The sequence below is a fragment of the Sinocyclocheilus rhinocerous genome, unplaced genomic scaffold (assembly GCF_001515625.1).
Source record: "Sinocyclocheilus rhinocerous isolate Xijiao unplaced genomic scaffold, SAMN03320098_v1.1 scaffold3412, whole genome shotgun sequence".
NCBI lineage: Eukaryota > Metazoa > Chordata > Actinopteri > Cypriniformes > Cyprinidae > Sinocyclocheilus > Sinocyclocheilus rhinocerous.
In genome coordinates this window covers 58,977-77,911 of record NW_015659932.1, presented here as the reverse complement: position 1 = coordinate 77,911, position 18,935 = coordinate 58,977, and the positions used below count along the sequence as shown (strand labels likewise).

At 35.0% G+C, this 18,935-nt stretch overlaps 1 protein-coding gene across 1 annotated transcript in view; it reads left to right on the top strand.

Annotated features, from left to right (window-relative positions):
• The window catches only part of LOC107724536 (partitioning defective 3 homolog), a 170,564-nt gene that overhangs the window by 98,048 nt on the left and 53,581 nt on the right, over positions 1–18,935 (top strand). Inside the window, exons 12-13 of the mRNA XM_016533515.1 lie at positions 11,700–11,885; positions 11,997–12,167. Coding sequence (XP_016389001.1) covers positions 11,700–11,885; positions 11,997–12,167 — 357 coding nt within the window. The remainder of the gene's footprint in view (positions 1–11,699; positions 11,886–11,996; positions 12,168–18,935) is intronic.

Here is an 18,935-nt window from a genome sequence, read left to right as displayed (position 1 = left end):
ACAGGTTCTATTTTAATATGGCTGATGAGTTGGCTTGATATCCCGCTAGTGACGCCCGTTTCACCAGTCATCAGAAAATCTGTTGTTTTTTTTCTGAACTTGTTCAGAAAGATGCAAGTTATTGTTTTTGAGTTATTGTTGCTCATTTCCTGTTTTGTTCCAGTTTCTCTCACTTCACTTTGAAGAGCGTTTCTATTTTTAAATGTTCTTTGGAAGGATTCTGTGAATGTTAAATTGTTAGGAAACGACAACAGCAATCCAACTTTTGTTTTTCCCAAATGGTCGCAATTATTCACAGCAGATCATATCATCGTTTCTCAGAATCACTTTGTACGCTCACACTTGCACACTCGTCTTTTCTAGTGCCAACAGAAAGGTCAGGTTTCGACATTTATTTCCCCATGAAGCCATTTTTGCTTTAAATCTGTTCACTGGATGTGGGAAACTTTAGAAACTCAGAGGGGGAAGAAATCAAATCAGCATGTTACCTGAACACTGGAGACTAGACGTGAGTCGTTAAATTAGAGATTGCTGGATGTGTTGATGGGAATGGTTGAGAGAGCTCTTTTGTAAGCTCTGGGAAATAGGAAGCATGTTTGTTCGTGCTCAACAAGTGCCTCTGATTGCCCGAGAGCTGTAGCCATCATTCACAGGTAGCCTTAAAACACAGACAGCATTGGTGTGTTCACAGTGGCATACTACCTACTGTTTTTGAAAGGACGTAGCATGCAGTATACATATATCTGTATGTTTAGTTTGTTTTCAGAATTTGCAGTGTAAGGATCTGTTCACACAGGACATTTTTGTGTCCATCTACACAATTTTTTCATTGTTGGTCTGATTGTTTTGTTGCAAACCTAGGCAGAATTGTGGATATGACATACACTGCAAAAGCTTTCATTTAAAGCAATAGTTCTCTCTCTCTCTCTCTCTCTATCACACACACACACACACACACACACACACACACACAAACGCAAATAAAACAAACAAACAAACAAAAAATGCTGAAAATGTATTCACCCTCAGGTCATCCAAAATGTAGATGAGTTTGTTTCTTCATCAGATTTGGAGAAATGTAGCATTGCATCAGTGTCTCAGCAATGGATGCTCTGCAGTGAATGGGTGCCGTCAGAATGAGAGTCCAAACAGCTGATAAAAACATCACAATAATCCACAAGTAATTCACACCACTCCAGTCCATCAATTGAAGCCAAAAGCTGAAACAAATCCATCAAGACGTTTTTAACTTCAAGCCAAGCTCATTCTGACGGCACCCATTCACTGCAGAGGATCCATTGGTGAGCAAGTGATGGAATACTTCCTTTAAATGAAAGTTATTGCAGTGTATGTTATATCCACAGTTCTGCCCAGGTTTGTAATAATTGCCAGAGCTGTGATTTTAAACCTGACGGACCGTTTCGTAGATGGATGTGTTGATTGCAGACAGGTGTTGTTCTGCGCTGATTGCTGATGAGACGCCCCTGAAGCACAAATGACACTCTTATGTGAGTTTCGTGTGTCATATGATGTCCAGATCTGTTGTGTTACCAACCCATTTCCATAGCAACGGCCAGTGGAGGAAGTGAGCTTGGGCAGAAGGGGAATCCTGCTTGATTAAGATAATTAGCCTCTTTCTTATTTAATAGGTGTGTCTTTGTGGTTTTGGCCCAAATTACAGCCCGTTGGTTTCATCTGTCATAACCCTGACCACATCTCGTCAGTCTCCATACCACAGTCAGATCCTTAGGGAATTATTAAAAATACGACCAAACGTTCAATCAAAATGTCTGATGGCCACATTTCATTTGTGTTCGGTCTCTAAAAGTGTCTCTGATATAATTATCTTTTTCTCAAAGTTATATTATGCCTTTAAGCCATTGTCAGAGTCGCAGTGAGGTAATTCTCCTCAACTTCTGCTCACGAGGTGTCGACGCGAGACCTGCGGTCCTGTCGCTGTCCTTGCTGGCAGCTGTTAGCCAGAGTGTTTCATCTGAGATGTCGTGACGGCAAAATGGGCTCTGTACCATGGGATCTGAGCCGTTTCTGAGCCAAGATAGCTATCAGGATCTATTTGTAAGTTGGCAGTCTCTCTGGGTTTTTTAACGGCAAATGAATTATCACATTCACTAGGACCTTGGCTCTCTCACACCTGCCGAGAAAAAAGTAGTACTGTAAGACCCTTAAATCAGTACTGTTATTATTCATTCAAAAAAGAAAAAGAAAAGAATAGAAAAAAAAAAAGAAAAACTTTTGAAGTCTTTGAAAGTTCGGAACAAGTTTTGTATAATATCTGCATTTATTCAGAATGATTTAGGTTAGATACTTAGGTTTTGGATACATAAGAAACATAGTTAGGTTTGACACAAAAGTGACTCGTTATGTCATGAATTTGCACCAATATTCTTTTTTTTTCAGATGCTTTTTCAGGTTTTTAGAGCATAAATTATATTTCTTTCTTTCTTTCTTTCTTTCTTTCTTTGTTCAATTGATCAGTTTTGTTTGCTTGTTCTTTAGTTATTAGTAAGTTTGTTTGTTTGTTTGATTTATTGTTTTTACTACTTGTTTACTCTTTTGGTTTCTTTGTTCATTAATTTATGCTTTCCTTTGTTAGTCTTCTTTCTTTATTTTATAAGTTTTTAGTTTGATCTTTGTTAGTTTAATTTCTTTTTTCTTTTCTTTTTCTCTCACTTGTGTCTGTCTTTGTCCATTATGGTTATTTATTTATTTATTTATTTTCCTTAATTTATGCATTCCTTTGTAAGTCTTTTTTTCATTATACCAAAAGTTAGTTTTCTTTTCTTTTGTAAAATATATTTTTTGTTTTGCTAGTTTCTTTAATTTTTTTGTTTTCTCTCTCACTTTTGTCTGTCCTTTTTTTTCTTGTTTTTTTTTTCTACCTCTCTTCTTCCTCCTTTCTCCCTCAAAAAATTTTTTTTTCCATTTTTTTTTTGTCTGTTTTCGCTTGCTAGCTAATTAGGGGTGCATTACAATAAAAAGTTCTGCATGGAGCTGACTACAGCACTATAGTGAATTGACATACATTTAGGCATGCTTTAAAGTCTGAAACTACAAGCAGAATTCAAAACGGATTCATATGTCTTTAAAGTTTCTTACATAAATGCTGTTTTTAACAAAGCAGGTCAGAAAACCTCCAAAGCTGCAAAGGCGACATCCATTAACCGCTCATCCTAATCTCCTCTTCATCCAGAGCTCATATTTTTTTAGGATAGTCAAGCATGGAGAGTCACTCTCTCTTTTTAAGCACTACGCTTGGCATCCCTACTGTGAAAATGACCTCACCCGTCTCCATTAGCCGGACTGGCACACTTAAGTTCAATTGCTTGTTCGAACCCTTTTTACTCCCTTGAAATCATTCTTTTCCCCCACAGCTTGCAGATGAGAAGCCGTTCCCTTCACAAGCACTTTTATGGGCCGCATTAAAAACGTGTCAGTTTGCGCGGCTGCGAATTGGAAAAGCCAAGCACTTCCATAATTAAACCTAATGTCGCAAATTGCATTGGAAGACAATAGCGTTCTGCTAGCATTTTTTTCTTTTCGTTTCACAAAACAGTTTTGAGCTGCCGCCTGTTTTTGTTTAGCACTTTTTCTCTCAGCTGTGACAGCAATTAGCCTAGCTGTTCATATGGAGCGGCCGCTGTACAACGCTGATAAACAAGCTAGTTTAGAGCAGTTTTGGGACAGGCAGAGCTTGCTGAGAGCATGTGGTGTAGTCAAGCACAGTTAGGTCTCAACCGCGATGTCGTGCTTGTAGCAGATACGCGTTTATGTGTACAACAAAATGCTGGTAATGATCAAATATTGGCTCGTTATAAAACATAACATCCTCTGTAGGCATATTGTCAGCTTATTAAGTATAATCAAAATAAGATAAGCGCACTGAAGGCAGTGTTGTAGGGCTGATCGATGCATCGTATTTTAATCGTTGACATGATTTCTGCTGATCTTGATTTAATAAGCATAATCATCTACGATATTTGCCTGCTGGTTATTTATAATGAAAAAGATTTATTTTAATGTGGCATCTTGCATTGGTAACAAGCTTCCACAAGCTTTCTTGGTTGCGGTTGCCAGATTTCAAGAGCTCAAATCCCCCAATCAAGGCTTTTTTAATAAATCAGTACAGATTCTGATCAGTGGTTTACTTAATCTTCCCAACCTGGCAACCATGCACAGGCACTCTCTCTGCAATATGCAGCAGGGTTGCCAGGTCCCAGAAAAATCCCCGAAAACCCAGCCAAAAAGAATAAAAACTAGCCCAATCTTCTCCCTGCCTGATCACAGTCGACAGCTGCGGGATTCCCATAAACGGCCTTAAAATAAACATTTTGATTTTATGTATTGTATGCTTTGAATCTTATTTTGATTACTGTAACTAGACATGCTTATTCAATTATTTAATCTGTATTTTATTCCTCTTCAGTTACTTACTTTTTATTTTGTTAATTTTAATTCTTCTTTTACTGTCTTTGATTTTAATTTTCAGGACTTTGCATGATATATTGTTTAAAATATAACCTGCAAATATAAATAACATTCTCACAATGATATACAGTAGCAGTAGCATCCATAAAAGCCCATTTGAGTCAATTTTTATAGCATTTTTCACAATATACACCAAAGCAGCTTTACAGAAAATCATGATGTTAAAGTTTATAATTTATTTATACCTTAAAGCAAGATTTGCTCAAATAACCGTTATCTTTCACATCGTCGATTACACTTTTGTTTTTGAACAATTCACTGCGACTAAATCTGTAAGCAAACCATGCGAGTTGACATTCTTTTTATTTGTGCTTATGTGAAAGTGCAATAATTCTGATCAAATGTAAAACAAAACAAATTAAAATGACAATAACCGTCTTTTTTTTGTTGTTGAGCAAAATAATCATGATCAACTGTTTAACCATTATCGTGCAGCCCTGCAATGTTGCTAACATTTCTCAGTTTCTTCTTTTGACCTTGTATTGGGAATTTGGTTGCTTGTAAAAATATGTATGAATGAGGTGTTTGACTTCACTTCTCCAGCTCTTCGAGTCACCTTGGCTTTAGGTGCTGAGCTGTGACAGTTCTTTCGCTCCTCGCTTCCTCTCGAAGCTTTGAATGTCTCATCTAATCTCCTTCTCTCTCTCTTTCTCGGGTCTTCAGGTCTAATTGTACCCGAAAGTCTTGAATGTGCATTAGTCAGAGGTGTTTAATATGCAGTCTTTATCAGAAGGTGGCGGGCCAAAGAAACAGTGGTGAGAAATTTCATGTTTCTATACTTATCATGCACAGGCCTTCTTTGCAATTACATACTTGACTGATTTCTTTTAGCCTCTTAAATTCATTTCCAGTGACCTTTATGTCGTTGCCCCGTTCGGGCGAGAACGTTTCAGCCATGCTACATGTTTCAAACCTCGGCAGCAGTTTGAAGCTAGAGAGCAAAATGTATATTTTTATTTCTCTGTTTTACTTTCTTCATCTATTCCCTCCCTCCATTACATTGTTTATTCTTTCTTAAGTTTGGTCATTATTTATTTATATATTTTTAAGCTTGATGTTGTTGTTTTGTTTGTTTTTCCTCTCATGTGTTTGTTTTTTTCTTGCATTCACTGATTTGTTTGTTCATTTCTTTTTGTTAGTTGTTTATTTGTCTGTTTTTCTTTTGTTTTTGGTTTGTTTGTTCAATAATCTTTTAGTTCTTTCTTTTTGTTTAAAGAGCAAAATTTATATATTAATTTCTTTCTTTAGCTTCTTTCATTTCTTCCTTCCCTCCAATATGTTGCTTATTCTTTCTTTAGTTTGTCTGTTAAATTGTTTGTTTATTCTTCTCCATTTTTGTACTTGCTTTGTATTTTGGTTGTCCTTCAGCTTGTTTGTTTTATCTTCACTGATTTCCTTTTGTTAGTTGTTTATTTTGAGGGTGTTTTTCCTTTGATTTTGGTTTCTATATTTGTCTGTTCATTGTTCTTTCTTTTTCTTTTGAAAGTGTGTTTATTTCATAAATGTATGATTTTTTTATAAATTTTTACTTTTGTTCTGATTCTTTAATTCGATTGTTCATAATTTTGTTTGTTTGTTTCTGTCTCTTTTGTCTGTCTGTATATCTTTATTTCTTAGGGAGCAAAATTAATACTTTCCCTTCCTTCTCTCTTCCCTCTACACTGTAAAAAAGTCCCGTAAAAAATGGTAAATGACTGGCAGCTATGGCTGCCAAACAAAAACCGTAGAATTAAAGTAAAATATCATAATTGAAACAAGGAAAAATCTGTAAAATAACATTTTTTTTCTGTAAAACCTTTAATGAAAATTTCTGTAAAATTATTGTTTTTGCACTTTATTTCAATTAAGATATTTTACCTTAATTTTACGGTTTTTGTTTGGCAGCCGTAGCTGCCAGTCATTTACCATTTGTTTTTACGGGACTTGTTTTTCTTTGTCCACTGATTTGTTTGTTCATTCCTTCTTTTTGTTAGTTTTTGTTTTTGAGGGTTTTTTTTTTTTTGGTTTCTTTTTATTTGTTTGTAAATCTATCCTCTCTTTTGAAAGTGTGTTTATTTAATAAAGTAGGTTATTTTTTTTATTTTGTTAGAACTTTTGTTTGTTCTTTCTTTCATTCATTCGTTAATAACTTTTTGTTTGTTTTTCCTTTGCTTTTCTTTCTTTCTTTCTTTCTTTCTTTCTTTCTGTATAATCTGTCTGTATGTCCCAGTGGAGTAGTGAGAGTGAATGCTAGACGTCTGCTTTTCTCTGTGTGTGTGTGTGTGTGTTCAGACGTTGTTTTATCTCTCATGGGCTCTTCTCTTCATTGTCTGTTCACTGACAGTATAATTCAAGCTCACTCTGGAAACAAAAGCATGTAATGAATGCACACCATCCATTCTGCTTATGAATGAATTAATTACTCCCGAGCACAATGGGCCAGGTTGAGCTGGATGCGCCTTTTATAAAGTCATGCACTTTTTTTCCTCTGTCAGTGTGTGAAAGAAATGTGCAGTGTTATGAAGGCTTGTGAACATGAACCTGCTGTTTGTAACACAATTTCAGACCTTCAAACAAACTATTGCATGTTATAAAAAATGTATAGTGACTTTGGGGTTAGAGACTTTAAGCAGTTTTTTTACAATACATCAGACGCATAGCTTGGGGATCCTTGGACCTCTGTGTGGCTGAGAGATTCAGTTTTTAAAGCGTACTAAAATTTGTTTATACAAGTCACATGTAAGTAAAACGGTCCTCCTATTGGTCAGAGTGCACTATATGTGATAAGTATGAACAATATATGAACTGCGATAAGTAATGCGCTCACCTGCTTTTTACATAACACATTTCTAATTTTGAATTGTGATACAGCTTGGTTCGTTGGTCCAATGGGTCAGATTACTTTCTCACCACAATTGAATGGCAAGAATTAGTTTTCAGTCAGGCCGAGTTCACCTCGTTCTGGAGATCTCTGACCGATTACTCTGGTGCGGATCCAGGCATGATTGCTGTGTTCATATATGCATATAAGCCAACCGAAGGGAGAAAACATGCCAGGTTCAGAAACAAACGCTCTAAAAGTAATATGAATTAAGTTTGCCTCACACATGTATGCTACTGACATAAATGATAACTCCATTCATGCAATTCATTCATGTGTATATTTTACGAACAGATTCATTTGTTCATTCATTAATTTGTTCATTAATTGTTTCTTTTTTTTGTTTTGATTGTTATTTTTATACTTTTTGTTAGTTTTATAAATATTTAATTGATTGGCATTTTGTTCTTTCTCTCTTCTGTTCATGTGTTTGTTCATTCACTTTTGTTTTTTTTAGCTTTTATTTGCTTTGTTTTTGTGCTTTTATGTGTTTTTTTTGTTTCACTTTTCTTTGCTTTTTTGCTTTGCTTTGCTTTTTTGTTTTGTTTCGCTTTTCTTTGCTTTTTTGTTTTGCTTTGCTTTTGCTTTTTTGTTTTGCTTTGCTTTGCTTATTTGCTTTGCTTTGCTTTTTTGTTTTGTTTCGCTTTTCTTTGCTTTTTTGTTTTGCTTTGCTTTGCTTATTTGCTTTGCTTTGCTTTTTTGTTTTGTTTCGCTTTTCTTTGCTTTTTTGTTTTGCTTTGCTTTTGCTTTTTTTGTTTTGTTTTGCTTTGCTTTGCTTTTTTGCTTTGCTTTTTCGTTTTGTTTAGCTTTTCTTTGCTTTTTTGTTTTGCTTTGCTTTGCTTTTTTTGTTTTGTTTTGTTTTGCTTTGCTTTTCTTTGCTTTTTTGTTTTGCTTTGCTTTGCTTTTTTGCTTTGCTTTTTCGTTTTGCTTAGCTTTTCTTTGCTTTTTTGTTTTGCTTTGCTTTGCTTTTTTAGTTTTGCTTTGCTTTGCTTTTGCTTTTTTTGTTTTGTTTTGTTTTGCTTTGCTTTGCTTTTTTAGTTTTGCTTTGCTTTGCTTTTGCTTTTTTTGTTTTGTTTTGTTTTGCTTTGCTTTGCTTTTTTAGTTTTGCTTTGCTTTGCTTTTGCTTTTTTTGTTTTGTTTTGTTTTGCTTTGCTTTGCTTTTTTAGTTTTGCTTTGCTTTGCTTTTGCTTTTTTTGTTTTGTTTTGTTTTGCTTTGCTTTGCTTTTGCTTTTTTGTTTTGCTTTGCTTTTTTAGTTTTGCTTTGCTTTTGCTGTTTTGGGCAGATAAGCAGCGCTCACATTTCTTAAGAAAATATTAAAATGTTTTTTTTTTATTTTATGAATTGAATAAATTATTAGTTTGGTTAAAAGTTTTTTTAGCTTTTATTTGCTTTGTTTTTGTGCTTTGATGTGTTTTTTTTGTTTCACTTTTCTTTGCTTTTTTGTTTTGCTTTGCTTTTGCTTTTTTTGTTTTGTTTTGTTTTGCTTTGCTTTGCTTTTTTTTTTCTTTTGCTTTGCTTTGCTTTTTTGTTTTGTTTCGCTTTTGCTTTTTTGTTTTGCTTTGCTTTGCTTTTTTTGTTTTGTTTTGCTTTGCTTTGCTTTTTTGCTTTGCTTTTTCGTTTTGTTTAGCTTTTCTTTGCTTTTTTGTTTTGCTTTGCTTTGCTTTTTTAGTTTTGCTTTGCTTTGCTTTTGCTTTTTTGGGCAGATAAGCAGCGCTCACATTTCTTAAGAAAATATTAAAATGTTTTTTTTTAATTTTATGAATTGAATAAATTATTAGTTTGGTTGTGTTTGCTGTTTGGTTTTGACAACGTTGATAAATAACTGAATTAGATAAAATTAGATAGCTCTCTGTCAGTTTCTCTCTGATTGATTGATTGATTGTTTGATTTATTTGAGTAACACAGTGTTGTAATTTCCCCAAACATTAGTACAGTCTCTGATTATTATATATCTGAGCTCCTCTAAATAACTCGCCCAGCAAAATAAAGGCGTAATTGATGAGACTCTGTGTCTTTACTGTCAGCTCTGGATACTCCTTCAAGTGCTTGACATGTTATTTCTCGGTTGTCACGGAACAACTGGCAAAAACTGTGTTGTCTGTCAAAGGCGATAATTGGAGTAAAACTACGATGTTTCTTCATGTTTGTATCCATAATGCATATCAGTTCTGGCTGCCGGCCCTCTCTAGGGGTAAGAGAGCGAGCCGATGAGAGGCACTTCACTGTGTCAGTCTGAAAGACTGTGGTCCTTTTGCGTACTTGTTGACGGCGTGACAGGAACTAAGTGACTGGGTGAAAATCACACGTGTGAACGTTGTGTTAGCGCCTGCGGATGACACTGCCGCATGTGTTCTTCCTGCTGCCTTCACCTGGATGCTGGTTCTTAAACCTGAGAGCTGCTATTGTCTGCTGAGAGCCACCTGGGTTGCCATGGCAACCGCTCAGGCACGGGATGATGGTGTGTGTGTGTGTGTGTGAGTGAGTGTGAGGTGTATTATGAAAGGAAGGAGAGATAGGGGCCTCACCTGAATGCTTGGCTGAATCTCTATAACTCGTCTCCAGCCTCTTTGCTCTCAGCAGCTGGACTAAAGCCAAGCACCTGGCATTCTTCAGCTGTGTGTGTGTGCTAAACCTTTCTTAAAACATATTACTTTTGGTTTAAATGTATAAAAATGCTATACAGAGTGGATTTTCTCCAATGAATCCCTTTTAATGACTTAAAAAAAGCTAGTTTTGGAACATGTTAGCTGGTTTGTTGCTGGTCTAAAGTGGTCAGCTGTGACCAAGATGATCTACTAGGTTGAAACTTGGTCCACTTGCTCATAGACCAGCTAGAAACGATGGCAGTGTCCAAATATCATATATAGTGATATGGAAATGTATTTCTGGATTTTATCCGAATCCAGTGCATATATATCCTAGGTTTGATTCTGCACTGTGATTTGATTTTCCCTGTGAACAACAGGAGAGCATCCACTCAGCGGGTGCTAACGCAGATCTCCATAGTAACCATTGTAAACATCCTGTTTAATGAGTCATGTGATTAACCTCTCCCACCTCTGTATAATTAAACTGTAAGGACATACTGTGTTTATTGTGTTCATATTATTATTAAACTCATTTTGTTAATCTCGAATAGCATTTTATTAATGTGTCAGCTTTGAGTTTATGATGTTTATGATCATTACTGCTTCCCTTGGCAGTAAATATGCTGAAATAATTGTTTAAAAACAATAATATATAATTACTATGAGAATCCTTCTTTTATAAAGTGACAAAACAAAGTAAAAAAATAAAACTCTTTATTTTTATTTAAATTAATTTTATGTTCTTCTATTGTATATTTGATACCTTTTTGTTACATGTTTTTGCTTCCTGTACTTGTGTTGTATATTAATACTGAGGTGTCATTTTATACACCACTGACGTCACAAAATGGATCTGCAAAAATAATGATTGTTTTCAAACAGGTATCCTCCAAACACTTTCCTATAGATGCTTGTTTCCACCACAGGATAAAACAAACAAACAAACAAAAACAATAAAACAAACAAACAAAAAAAATAACAATAAACACAGCTAATAGCAGCTTTTTATCTCATAATTCTGACGTTTTATTGCATTTCTGAGTTTATATCTAACAATTCAGGCTTTTTTCCTTGCAATTTTGAGGAAAAAATTAAAAAATAAAGCTCAGAATTCCGAGCTATAAAGACAGAATATAAACTCACATTTCTGAGAAGATAATTGAGCTGTAAACTTGCAACGGCAGAAAAAAAGTCATAATTTTGAGATAAAAAAAATTGCAATTACCATTTTAGTTTTTTATTAAGTGATGGAACCAAAAATAAAAAGGATTGCGGGGATGTAAACTACTAATTTTGAAGAAAAAAAGTCCGAATTCTGAGTTTATCTCGCAATTCTGACTTTTTTAATTTATTTTTTCTTCTCAGAATTGCGAGTTTATATTTCTTTTTAGTACTGTGAGAATAAAGTTTTTGAATTGTGAGATAAAAAGATGCAATTACCTTTTTATATTATTTTTTAACCCATGACGGAAACGAGCTTCAGTCCTTCCCTGCCTGTCATTGGTCAAACCTCCAGAAAGCCCCGCCCCAAACTCATGCCATTGGTTGAGTCGTTGCTATGCTGGGCTGATCGGGATGCTTTAGAAAACCCCACAGACACAGTGTTCATATACTTTGCTGGAATGAGTGGCTTACCTTTTAGTTGTGCATTCAATTGTGAAAAATGATTTTAATATTGAATAAATAAATACACACTCCATCTTTAACTGATCAATATCTTTGTGCCTATCCTTTATCTCTTTAGAAAGAACAAGATGACTTAATTTTGACCCCGGATGGAACGCGGGAGTTTTTGACGTTTGAGATCCCTCTCAATGACTCGGGATCGGCCGGTTTAGGGGTCAGCGTCAAGGGCAATAGATCGAAAGAGAGCCACGCCGACCTGGGCATTTTCGTCAAGTCTATAATCACTGGAGGAGCCGCCTGCAAGGTAAAGAGCAGCTCTCTGATTGGCTATGAGACTCATCACTCTTTTTTAATTTTTTTAATGTTCATATATTCCAATGAAACTTTTAATATGCTCCTGTGTGTGCGATCACAGGATGGGCGTCTGAGGGTCAATGACCAGCTGATAGCAGTTAATGGAGAGTCTCTGCTGGAGAAAACCAATCAGGAAGCGATGGAGGCCCTCCGCAAATCCATGTCCATCGAAGGCAACAAGAGAGGCATGATTCAGCTGATCGTGGCCCGGCGGGTCGCAGGGAGGGGAGAGGTCAGTTGTCCACTGTCTGTAGCATGTACAGTAACCCCTGTTTTACATTCTATTATTTTGCTCTAAACTGTGGTATGAATTGCCAACATGCCCTTGTGAAAAAGACGTGTGCTTAATTGTATTGAATGTGCATTTGTAGTGTGCTTAAAATCTTAAAAGAAAATATACAAAAATAAAACTTTACGTACATACACTAAAATATACACTTTACAAACTATACGCTTTATATAGACCTATTCTCACTTTTAACTAGTTGCTTATCAGCATGCATGCTACTAGCACATTGACTGTTTATTAGTACTTCCGGTATAAAGCACATATTAATGCCTTATTCTGCATGAACGTATTTTAGATTGCTTAATCCACCCCATACCTAAACCTTACTAACTATTAAAAAGCAGCAAATTAGGAGTTTGAGGCAAAAGTCATAGTTAATAGTTAGTTAATAGTGAGAATTGTTCCCCAAACTAAAGTGTGACCAAAAATATATGATTAATGAAATAAAAGGCCACTCAAGTGTACTTGGAGAAAGACACTTTTATGACCATTTCTTAACACACTTAAGTACACTTTTAAATAGTGCAGTTTGTGTTAATGTTAAATGAAAAGTTTTACATTAAAGTACATTTTAAAAAATTGTTTTAACAATCTTTTGGGATGCTTTTTTTAAATGTGTTGACTAACATATTAAAGCAAATGTAAAATATTTGGTTAAAATTGTAGCTATAATTAATTCAATATTGCATTTGACATTAATCAATTTTAAATGTACTAAATTGCAACTTCATTACAAATGTGTATTACAAATATTTTTAAATAAATGAGATACAGGTTTTTGTGAAATTAAGTAATTATGAAATGACACATTAAAATGTACTTAAGTGGGTCAAAAACACTCGGAAGTTCAGCTAACTGCATTTAATATAAACTTATACTCTAATACATTTTCATTTAATTTCAATTATATAATATGAAGTTAAGTGTCCAAAAACGTTAGAATCACTTTACACTTAAGTATATTCTTTTAAAGCGTATTATTTTAAGTATGTTATAGTTTACTTTTTTCAGAAGGGTGTAGCAAGTTTTTTATTTACTTATTTTTTACTAGAAAAAAAAATGTAATGAAAAAACACAAACAGACCATTTTGTGTCTGTCTGCTTGAAGGAAATTTCTGGAAACACATGCCACAATGAGAATCGCATTTTCCTATTGTTACAACCACCTGGCTCTAGGTGAAGCAACATTACAAAGGGGAGGCCACACATGGAATTAAATTTAACAAATAAACTTTTAATCAAAAAATAAATCGAGATAAGAAATACAAGAAACAAAGTGAAGATACATAAAGAAAAAGAAGAAAACTATCCAGGGCTGAAGAGCAAAGATAAACAACACCTTCGCAGAACAACACCACCTGGTGGACAAATACAAAAACACTCTGGGTCGTAACACTATTAAAGGCAAATATGTCGAATAATTTCCTCTAATTAGGCAATGCATTAACCTCACTAAATGTGATCAGACTTATTCAGAATGACAAATCGTGGAACTTGGGAAACCACCCAATTATTCCAATGTTTCGTCCTTATTGTATGATTTTTGTCAGTAGGTGGCGCCATCACAAAACCGCTTGCGTGTTTTCACGGTATTGTGGCGATGATACCTAGAAAGTTTAATTTATCATACAGTTCCAAAGGTTCAGTCTTCCCGATTGACATCCTCTTGACCAAATGTATTTGTTTTGATGCATTGCATGTGAATGGTTTGGTGTATTAAAAAAGTTTTATTAATATTTGCCCAACATGAAGCCTGAAGATTAATCTGACCCAAATTTGGGGATGACAGCTGAAGGAAAAATTTAGAAAGTGTGTTTCGACAAAATGCTGGAAGGTGTAGTGTGGCATAAATTGAAACATTGAACTCTGCATGACCTAAGGAATCAGAAACATTGGTTTTTACGGATGTGAGAGTTTCGATAGCGATTTGAGAGATTTGCAGTGAAATTGGCAACCAGAAACCAATTTTTTTACAGTATGATTCTTGGGGCTGCCATAGACTTTAATGCAGCATAGTTTTAAACTAACAGACAATAGTTCAGTGCCGGGTCCTTAAATTCTGATGGTGAAAATGGCTTTCGTCCTGCATAGAGCTGGACTGACAGACAGACAGAGTTGAGTAGAGTGTGCAGACGGGGAAGTTTGACTGCAGAAAAAGTGAATTAAAGTGAGTAGTTCTTATCAGACAGACGCAGGAGACAGAGAGAGAGAGAGAAAGTGACACGAGGGGTGTGAGTGACGGATTGCGATCGAAAGCTATTTGACCGCTGAAATGCTCATGCTGATTTATACTGATAACAGATGGCAGTATGAAATATCAAATATCAACTTCAGATGCCGTCTTTTCCATCCCCCCTGTTTCCCCAATGCAATCCTTTGGATGTGTGTTTGTGTTTGTGTTTTTTTTCCCCGCACCGAGTCATAACATCTGAAAGTGTAATCTAACACTTATCTTTCTAAAGAATATACGACAGGCGCTTTGAAGGCGATGACATTCAGAATGATGACTGCTTATGGAAATGAGACGACTGGTGTCGAGTGGAGTGGATGTTTCCCAGAGGAGAAAGCTATTGCTCAGAACTTGCTCTTTCAGAGCTCAGGGGACTTAATGGAGTTTCTTTTAGATATCAGCTTTGTCTCGGATTTTCTTTAAATTTATTGAGATGAATAAAAATAGACAGCAACAAGGCACTGTTGGCTTACAATAAGAGTACAGTGCTTTAAAATGAAAGCGGATGCTATTGCTCAGATCATTTGCTCTTTGAAATATTTGATGAGGAATGTTTGAAGTCATGATGAAGCAGCACAGTTTTAGACATGCATGAGATGTGTGCTGAAACTCACTGGTTAGTTTATCCATTAGACTATTTTCAACCACATACTGTTTGTTTGTTTATTTATTTATTTATTTTCAAACATGTAAATATACATATACTACTGTTCATAAGTTTGGATCTGTAAGATTTTTTAGTGTTTTTAGAAAGAAGTCTCTTTTGCTTACCAAATCCGCATTTATTTGATCTAAAATACAGTAAAAACAGTAATATAGTGAAATATTATTACAATTTAAAACAGCTGTTTTCTATGTGAATATCTATTAAACTGTAATTTATTCCTGTAATGCAGCGCTGAATTTTCAGCATAATTACTCCAGTCTTCAGTGTCACATGATCTTCAGAAATCATTCTAATATGCTGATTTACTGCTCAAGAAACATTTCTGATTATTATCAATGTTGAAAACAGTTGTGCTGCCCTATATTTTTGTGGAAACTGTGATGCATTTGATTTTTTCAGGATTCTCAGATGAATAGAAATTTTAAAAGAACAGCATTTATTTGAAACAGAATCTTGTAGCATTGTAATCATATTTACTGTCACTTTTGATCAATTTAATGCATCCTTGCTGAATAAAAGTATTAATTCAAATAAATAAATAAATAAATATATTTCTGGCCTTAAACTTTTGGAAAAAAAATAATAATAATTTGAACAAAAAATACACACTTGTGTTTATGTATTCTTAGCTTATTGCCACTCAGTGGATGAATTTACTGTGAAATCTGACAAGTACATTTTCACTGCAAAGTGTCATGTGTAAAAACATGATGAGAAATAAGAATGTAAAACATTCTAAAAAAGTTGCATAAAAAATTACACGGGTTTAGAAAACACTTGTTTTGAAAACACATCTTACACATTGCTATTCATCAGAGCTTTTCCTCATATGTAGGCAACCTCGTTTGTTGATGAATCTGACTGCTCTGCTCGTGCTGTATTTGTATTTGCGTGCATCCAGTGAAGACAACACAACAGATATAATAAATAGTCTTTCTTTTATCTTTTGTACCCAGTCTTTCTCTTCCTGCAAACTCAGTCTCTTGTAATCATTCACGGATGTACACAGAGAAACCTGCGACACACACCAAGAGTGCACTGCTGAGCTCAGATCAGCCTTTATTAGCGGCTGTGTGGAGTTGATTGGTCCTGTTTGAGAGCAGCAGACCTCACGCTGACTTCCTGTCCCCTCAAACACACACACACACACACACACGTACGTCCCATCCATCCTCTCTCGCTCTTCCCAACCAAGGTCACCCGTCGCCTTCAGGAACACCCGGGCTCAAGGTCGCTCTTATCTGTCTGTCAAATGAGGATGAGGACGGTTGCTTTCATCCTTCTCATCAAACTTTGAAGTGCAGCCGGGCTCCCGCTGTGTACCAACATACACCATAAATTGTGCTTTGATATGACATTCAGAGAGAGAGGGAAAGCTGAAATAAGAAAAAAGAGAGATGAAAAGAATAGTGAAAGTGGAAAGAAGAGGAGAATGATGGGTAGTGAGAGATTGCAGAGGCCACTGAAGGAATCAGGGACTGTGTGGAGGGAGACAGCAGCGCTGCTACTGTCATACAGCAAATGCAGGAAAACAGAGGCCAGCATTAAAATGAATAAGATCCATCACTGTCCTCTGGCCTGTGTGTTTATGTGTGTGTGTGTGTGTACTCGATTATGTTTGGGAGAAGCACGTTCTCTCTTTAGTCCTGTCCTGAATGTGAATCGATGTCCTACACTGTCAGTCTAAAGCTCCTTTGTTCCAAAATACAGCAAGTTCATTAGTATTCATACGTTAAGTGTGGTTCTACTACAAATTTATTTTTATATGTTTGCATAAACACTAAACACCTACATCTGAAATGTATGCATATTGTGTATGAACATTTTCAAAGTGCATGTTTTACAAATACTATTATGTTCGTACATTATTGATTTTACTGTATTAATAGGTTGATTTTATGATATATAATAAGTAACTAATTAAAAATGCTCAGTGTCGTCATTCATTCATTCATTCATTCATTCTACCAATGCCTAAACTTTCAAATGTTAGAATCATGTAATTATTTATATATAGACACACACACTTTAAAATTTACAAATCTTAAAAATATACACACTTCTATATATTTTTGAGTAGTGTTTTTATTAACTAAAACGCAAGTGTAATTGAAATAACGCTGAAGTAAAATACTGGATAAAAACTCAGAAAATTAGAGATGTTACTAACTGGAATAACTAATTAAAATAAAACAGGTTTAAGTTGAAGTACACAAATAACTAAAACCGAAATAGATGACAAAAGCACATGACAAAATTAAATTAATACTTTAATAGTAAATAACGCTGTTGTTGAGAAGTGTTTAGGTTAGGGGAGGGACTCGGATATAATTATACAAATATATTCATAAATATATAAAGGTATTAAAATATGAAAGTTATTTTATGTTTCTAAAGCTGAGCGTACATACATACTTTAATATGTTAGTTGTTGTCACTACGTTTATGTAATATGCTTCAGTGTCTATAAAACCATCTAAACTTAACATATGAATACTAATGAGATGAGGCTGCATAGGAAGCTGTCTTCAGATACATATGATGCAACTTCAGATTTTGATATCTTAGAAGGCAGCATCATTTCTTCCAACCTTTTGGAGCAGCGTTTGTGTCTTGAGCGCCTTTAATGCTTTCAAAAGCTGTCTAGGATGGCATTTTATGATTTCAAGATGTGAAGTGCTTCTATCTGAAGGCTCTTGCACTTTCTGCTCATAGATGGAACTTGGAAAGGCCTGACATGCAGAGAGTGACCTGATTTTGTCACAATTACAGTAGAGCCAAAGGCTCAAACTGTAAATGAAGGGTTTAATAATCAGCCGCTGACTTGAGTGAAAGGCTCTTGTCTGAAATTAGTTTCAAATTGAGAAGTGAAGCGGAGAATCTTGACTATCTCTCAGACCGCCTTTGGTTATTGAAGCAGTGATGTTCTTCGTAAGGGATTGTCGTGACCCAGATAATGATGTAATGTATTATTGGTCATTGCGTTTTCTTCTTCAGTTCAATAATTGAGGCTGAGCTTCAGAGAGGCGGCGATTCCAATCGATGGCTTTCGGTTTCTATTAATATAAGGTCAGAAGTTCTCAGGCAGTTAAAAGTCTTGCAGTCATTTGAATTCAATTAATTTCTTAAAATACTTTAAAACTTGTTTATGTTGCACGACTTTGAGTTTTACCCCTGTCATAGTCAAATTACGGGACAAAAACAATATTAATTTTAGTACAATTTAAGTAAAAAAAAATGGAGGTTTCAGTAATTGATGCACTTAATATTCTTATTTCTATTATAAATGTTTATCAAAGTTCAGCAGAGTGTTCAAAGACAGCCTCTGAGGATTGTGGGTAATTGGAAGTGTATGTTCCTCCTCATAAAGGTCGGCATCTGAGCCTATCAGCACTGGATTATTGAAATGAGAAATTAATACATTACCCCGGATTGAATGTGTCCTATTAGTTTTCCACGCCTCTAGTGTGCTGTTAAACTGGCTTGTGTTCGTTTGTGACACTGTGCCATCATTACACTTGAATCAAGAAGTGTTTGTGACATAAGAAGAAATGACCTGGGAGTGACTTTCCTGTGCGTTTAGCTGTGAAATGTTTTAGAGTTGAATGTTATAGGGTTAAAGTTAAGTGCAAAAATTTTATTGAGCTAAAAAATATTATAGGTATTTATTTATTTGTTTTTACATATTATTTGTATGATTCATATATTTTTATAGTATATTATTTGTAGTTTCTATACATTGTGCCACAAAAAATAAAGTAACAGTAAGTAAATATTGAGCTTGACATAATGAAGCATAATGAAAACATCATGA